Source organism: Lactuca sativa, chromosome 9 (assembly GCF_002870075.4).
Source record: "Lactuca sativa cultivar Salinas chromosome 9, Lsat_Salinas_v11, whole genome shotgun sequence".
Classification (NCBI taxonomy): domain Eukaryota; kingdom Viridiplantae; phylum Streptophyta; class Magnoliopsida; order Asterales; family Asteraceae; genus Lactuca; species Lactuca sativa.
In genome coordinates this window covers 36,761,591-36,768,020 of record NC_056631.2, presented here as the reverse complement: position 1 = coordinate 36,768,020, position 6,430 = coordinate 36,761,591, and the positions used below count along the sequence as shown (strand labels likewise).

The window sequence follows — 6,430 nt, the reverse complement described above, 5'->3', positions numbered from 1 at the left end:
CTTTTGATAACATGTTGGATTACGATTTTCTGTGAATAATTATCGTCACACTACCATTATAAAATGTTTCTGAGGTTGGTTATGATTCATAGGTTTTCTTACTATTATTGTAGAATGTTTCTGAGGTTGAAAATGGTTCATAAGCATATTATCTTGCTTATTGGATTATGGTTTACTGGTTATTTGTATAATGTTGTTTTACTCATAAATTAGATAGAAAATGTGGCTCAAATTCAATGTGTATGTTTGGGTGAAATGGGTCACCGTGTATGTTGAAAGGTATAAATTGCATATAGTTATACATCTTTGTGTGTAGTGTATACATAATTGTTCACATCTTTCATTTTCATGAGAACCAATAATAAAATTTCTCATTGAGAAGAAAACTTGAAGGTAGATAAGTCTGTTATTAAAAGAAAACTGTTTATCTAAATTAACAAAAAATAAAATAAAAATATTAATTTGTCAGTCATTAATCCTAAAAATATATATAGACGTAACGTAGAAAAAGATAATAAATTCCTAAAACATAAGGAGAGCTTAAACCCAAATTCTCCTTGTTGCTTCACCGGCGAAGAATGTATCAAGTTCTGGTGGATGGAAATACCCGACCTTCGACTGCTCCCGCTTCTTCCGGCGGACTGCCGCCTTCTTTCTGGGCGGAGGTGGGCACTCTGTTGCAACCGGAATTCGACTTTCCTGCTGCTTCGGCGTCGTGCATTCTTCTTCCATATAATTGTGAAAAACAACAAAAGTGGATCGTGAATACGTAGGGTGGAGTATGCAATGGTAGTGTATTGTGTTTGTGTACACTGAATCGATCGAGATCGTAATTTATTGTTTGGAATGTTAGGGTAAGAAGTAGAAGTGGGGATGTCGGGAGGAAAGTGGGAGGAAGAACACTTTGTTGACTGTGATTTGAAAATCATAGTCACCGGTCTTTTGAGAGGGAGAGAGAGAGGCGGCATGGTGACCTGACCAAGTCAAACATGGCTTCTTTCACATCTTGTTGTGTATCTTAATTTGTAAATTATAACAGTAAATTATATAAGTGTTCATTGTTGTCTAGTATTTTGATTTGGTTTTAATTATTTTATTAGTATAAATTGCAAAAAATAACAAGATATATTTTCAATATCTTATTATTGATGTTAGGAGTCTATTTTTGTCGTTAATTACATGCTCCCGTTTCTTTGTGTATTTAAGAACATTTTTATGATTTTATATGATTTATGTAATTTTTTTTATAAATATTAATTAGTTTTTTAAGAGACCCATTTATAAATTTAAATAACCCAATAAATCAGTTACATCATTAAAAATTTAATATAAGAATATAACCGTTACTTGTAGGAGTGTTCATTTGGATGGATCGGTTTAATCCGATCCGATCAAGTGAATCCAAATTAATTTCGATTTTCAAAACATAGATCCAAATAGTCCAAACTAAATTTAAATTCGATCCGATCCAACCAAATTATAATTCGGTTGGATCGGTTTTTTACAATTTGCTTTTCAAGAATCAAGACATTTCAACAAATATATAACTTTAGTATTAACTTATTCTATAATATAAACTAAAAAATATTGGTTAATTAGTTGTGAACTAAAACTTATAAATAACTATCAAGAAAAATATATTATAGTTTACTACTTTATAGACAATTTTTTTTGATAAGAAGTACATATTAATGTATTATAATTGATGAAAAATTTTAATATAATAAAAGAATAATTTAGTAAATTTATAATTTATTAAAGATATATATTAAAAAGAACAAAATAATAAATTGTAATTCGGTTTTTTTGGACTATTTGGTTTTTATTTAATAAACCAAAACCAATCTGAAATCCAAAATAATAATTCGGTTTTGCTAAAAACCAATCCAAAAATCTGAATATCCGAACCAAATAGTCCGATCCAAATTGTCCAATTAGACAATTCGGTTTTATCCAAATAGTGAACAGTTCTACTTACTTGCCCATAAATAACTATATAAAGCCAACACAACCAAAAATCCATTTTATAAATTCGGAATCTCTAACATATATTATGTACGCGGATATCCAAACATGAAACATCCACATATAACAATTACCAAACCCTAAATAGCATAATTAAAAATTCTCTTGTTATAAATATAAAAAACAAGTAACAATTACAAACCCACATGAAGCACCCACAATTAACTATTTCAAACATAGGACACAACTCATATTGTATGAATTGTTTAAGATTAAATACATGTTTGTAGCTAAATTGACATCAAGGTCTGGGTGGTGTAGTCGGTTATCACGCTAGTCTCACACACTAGAGGTCCCCGGTTCGAACCCGGGCTCAGACATTCTTTTTTTGTTTATTTTTAACGTGTTTATTTTGATTATTTATTTACTCTTGCTTGCTCAAATGACAAATCAAACCTGTAGTTGAAGTAATTGGGTATTCTTCCTTCCTTCGTTTGATTGTTTTCCTCGCTTTTTGTCTGCGGATTCGTAATCAGATATTTTGAGATTCATTCATTCGCTCGATCGACCAACACGAACACGAGCCAACGAAATGGATTGGGGAACTGTAACAACAGAAGATCTGATCGAAGCGCTTAGGGAAGTCGATTGGTCATCACCTCCTCGTCCTCTCAACGAATTTTTTTCCAGATTCACCGTCCCTCGTTCCTCTAGCAAATGGAACAGTCGCCTCAAGTGTAATCTCTACTAGTACGTTCTTATCTTCCTCTAGTTCCTTCCGTTCTGTTCAATCGTATCTGAATTATATGTTCTATTCACTCATTGTTGAGTTGTTGATTTGATTTTGCGGACAATCAAGATTTAAATTAGAATTCATGGATTAGTATAATTAAACCCTAAATTCTAATACGTTTCGTTAGAAACTTTGGTTTACTTCGAATATGTTACTTTAGCCCTAAATTTGGTGTAATAACATTTGTTGTGAATTACTAAACTAATTCAAGTTAGGTTCTTGTTAGTTTTGCAGCTTACGTTTTTTTTTTGAACGGCAAATGCATTAAAGACTAGCAAGAGGCTAGCACAAAAAATTGAGATGTTCTGTTAACTTTACTGAAATTATCTGGTGCCTAAGCATTTGTTGCTTCTAAGTCTAGATGCATCTGAAATTTGGGGATTGAAAAAACCAAATAAACCTAGATTTGCAAGTTCTGACATGTCTTATTAGTTTTGTAGCTTATGTGTATGCTTTTTCTTTGAAAATGTGTTTTCCCTTGGTTATAAGCAGGATTAACATTTTTATGCTTTTTGCAGCTACCGGACAAATTACTTCATCATGATTGTTTTCATTCTTGGTAAGCTAATTGAAAATTTTTGAAGGTTCATTTCCTGTGAAGTTTTTGATAATTTTCCATATATATATATATAGATGACAATCTTGAATTTTGTTAACTGCAGGATTGGGATTTATCAGGAGGCCATTTGCTATAGTTGCTGCCATGTTGACTGCTCTTACTATAGCTTTCTTAAATGACAGGTACGCTGCTATGCACCTATATATTCATATGCATGTTGAATTGCTAATATCTTTGGTGATTTAGCTAGATATATTTGACTGCTGTATATTTTATGCGACTATTGCCACTGGGATTCTTTAAGAGAATTGCACAAACTTTTGGCTTCACTTTTATCTATGGTCTGCAAATATATTGTCAATAAAATTTATGTATTTAATAACAGCTTCCATTCATACCCATGCTGCTACAAAACTTGTTGCTGAAAAGGGGTATGGATTGTTGCTTTATAAATTTTCTGACTAATTGTTTCTATTCCTTAAGCCTTAGTGATTAAGATTGTAAGTTTGTAACATTAGAGTAATAAGAAATTGTATATAAGATATCTATTAGTATTGATCTTTATCATCTTTAGGATTATTAGTAATTTTATTGTTGGTATAATACTAATAATTATTCATCATTATTGTTACTCTAGGTTGTATTTACCAAGAACAGTTACTAGATGGCTAAAAGAAATGCTTTTTAGGGTTTGCTCTTTGATTTTGTTAAACTATCAATTAAGATGCCTTTGATTATCTTTGTGTGATATTTAAGCCATCATAATTAAACATAGAGCATATTATGTAGCCAGATGTTTTACAGGAAGCTCACTCCAGCAACATATGGGTGTTTGTAGATTAGTATGTGTAATGTGAATGCTAAAAATAGTTATAAGTCTTATTTCTATTTTATTTGGGGAACAAGAAAAATACCACTTTCTATCCAAAAAAGAACCTTTTTCTTTTTTGGGTTTTCTAAAAAATTGCAAAGTTCCTTTTATTGTAAAGATTCTTTTCCACATCTACCTATTTGTCCATGGGCAATAATGAGAAATTAAATATCTTCCTACTTTTCTTCCTATTTATCTTCTTCCTACCCATATGAAATGATAACAAGTGTCTTATTAATTTTATTATAAGTCTTAACTTCTTACAGATTTGCCATTTCTTTATGCCACCATTTTCTCGAATATTTTTTAAAATGTTATTCAAGTTTTCTGAGCACTGGTTTACAGCTTTGCAGGGACATTTAGCGAAAAGGTGACTAGAACTGTGAGGCGGTTTTCTCCACACATGGCAGCAAAAATGAGACCTCCACTAACGTGAGCTTTTTCCTTATTTTCCTCAATTTTTCTTTTTTTAATATAATTTAAATAACACTTCTTACATTTGTTGTGTGTTTACATCTACAGACCTGTTATTCGTGGGCGCCCTTCTTCTAAAAGAACAATTTATATATGTGGAAAACCTCGTTGGGTGTGTGTTTCATTATTCTCTGCTGGTATGTCAAACACTTTTAATTCTTTCTTTTTAACCAAAAAAGATTAAAAAAAAAAAAGGATTGAATTTTATTCCCAAATGGTACGTACCTAACCTAGTACTTGTTTGTTTTTATTCAATGCAGCGAGTTTCTTTGTTTGGTTTATTTCTTGTGGGCTCTTGACTTTGCTATGGGCATGTGCCATCGGCCTTCTTGGTAATTTCCATGGTCTTTGTTCTTGTTATTTACTTATTTGTTAATACTGTGTTTGACATGTACTGTGTAACAAACGAGGTCCGGTTTTCTAATTGCTAACAATTCCGTGTAAAATCTTATTATCAGCAACGGTGTTGCATGCAAGCTTTCGGACACCCAACTTGAAAGCTCGTCTGAATACATTCCGTGAGGAATTCCGTGCAGTTTGGCGCAATTATAGCGAACTGTAGGTGTGTGTAGATTCATGTGCTTACTTACTACTACTACTACTCTTTATTTCAGTTTTGAGGATCTTCATGTTTTAGTGGTTGTGGAGTTTGACACTATGTGTTCTTTTATGTTAATAATATTTCGTAATTGGAAGCCTTATTATTATTATTATTATTATTATTATTATTATTATTATTTATTTTTTTTTTTTGCAAAAAAAATGGATTTATGATGCCACTAAGGCAATTGATAATGTTTTCAAAGAGCGGAACCAGTCTTGAAAGTGTTATTAAAATACGACACAGTTTAATTGATGGTATACAACCATAGAACGACGAGGACATCCTTCACGACTCCTTTCGCATTCAATTGTCATTTGAAACCATCTGCAATAGAAAAATAAGAAAATTTATAAACACTAAGAGGACCGAATCAATGAACAATTAAAAATAGCCATTTCACAAGGTACCAAGAAGTTTATGCAGACACCCTGTGAAATGCATGCAAAATAACACACGAGTATTCAATAAAAAAAAACTAAAAATGGCTAAAAAGCCATTTCACAGGTTGCCAAGACCATTTCGAAGGGTACCTTGTGAAATGTCTTTAATAGTAGCAAAAACTATATTTCGTAGTGTATACAACATAATACGATATCCTATGCCATTGTACATGTAGAAGAGTTTTCAAGCAAATAAAAGATCTAAAATTTGCCAAAAACGCATTTCACAGGACCAACAACATTTCGTTGGGCACCCTGTGAATTACCTTGAGATAGCCCACGAATGCCCTAAACCATAACCAAAAAAAATAAAATAAAAAAAAGTAGGCCTTAATAGTAAATACCATATCCTATGTTGTGTAAGTAGAAGAACATTCAAGAAAAAAAATAAAAATTTTCCCAAAAGGCGCACGGGGCCAAAAACATTTCTCATGGCACCCTATGAAATGTTCAAACACCAATAATTGTTTATAATCGTTAAAGCACAATATACAAAATTCTCCCAACAATATTTCCAAATTTGAAATTTTAATATAGGGAAATAGACTTATTAAGTAAATTAATTTTTCGGTTTGTTTACATCTGAGCAACTATTTTTTTTTTATTTTTTTTTTTATACATATCTAAATATCGAGTTTTTTTGAAAATGTTCACATATGACCATTATGACTGACTGTAGCATGTTACACCCGGTCATAATGGTCATATGTGAACAATTTCAAAA

The 6,430-nt window shown here is 31.4% G+C and overlaps 2 protein-coding genes and 1 non-coding gene across 3 annotated transcripts; 2 read left to right on the top strand and 1 right to left on the bottom strand.

Moving 5' to 3' along the window:
• Window positions 1–374: 374 nt before the first annotated feature.
• On the bottom strand, window positions 375–1,050 carry LOC111882698 (cyclin-dependent protein kinase inhibitor SMR4). The gene has a single exon (XM_023879062.3). It carries the CDS (start codon window positions 730–732, stop codon window positions 541–543), a length of 192 nt encoding a protein of 63 aa, XP_023734830.1. The 5' UTR covers window positions 733–1,050; the 3' UTR covers window positions 375–540.
• Window positions 1,051–2,271: 1,221 nt separating this feature from the next.
• Window positions 2,272–2,345, top strand: TRNAV-CAC (transfer RNA valine (anticodon CAC)). Its single transcript has one exon. It is a non-coding gene; the product is annotated as a tRNA-Val (tRNA).
• A 64-nt stretch (window positions 2,346–2,409) lies between these two features.
• Window positions 2,410–5,372, top strand: LOC111882717 (PRA1 family protein A1). The gene is made up of 7 exons (XM_023879082.3): window positions 2,410–2,715; window positions 3,277–3,317; window positions 3,421–3,499; window positions 4,534–4,620; window positions 4,711–4,799; window positions 4,923–4,994; window positions 5,121–5,372. Exons 1-7 carry the CDS (start codon window positions 2,558–2,560, stop codon window positions 5,222–5,224), a joined length of 630 nt encoding a protein of 209 aa, XP_023734850.1. The 5' UTR covers window positions 2,410–2,557; the 3' UTR covers window positions 5,225–5,372.
• Window positions 5,373–6,430: the final 1,058 nt, after the last annotated feature.

Coding starts and splice junctions, on each gene's coding strand:
- LOC111882698 (XM_023879062.3), bottom strand. CDS start 732: ATGGAAGAAGAATGCACGACGCCGAAGCAGCAGGAAAGTCGAATTCCG.
- LOC111882717 (XM_023879082.3), top strand. CDS start 2,558: ATGGATTGGGGAACTGTAACAACAGAAGATCTGATCGAAGCGCTTAGG. Junction 2,716..3,276: donor CTCAAGTGTAATCTCTACTA/GTACGTTCTTAT, acceptor TGCTTTTTGCAG/CTACCGGACAAATTACTTCA. Junction 4,621..4,710: donor AAAATGAGACCTCCACTAAC/GTGAGCTTTTTC, acceptor TTACATCTACAG/ACCTGTTATTCGTGGGCGCC.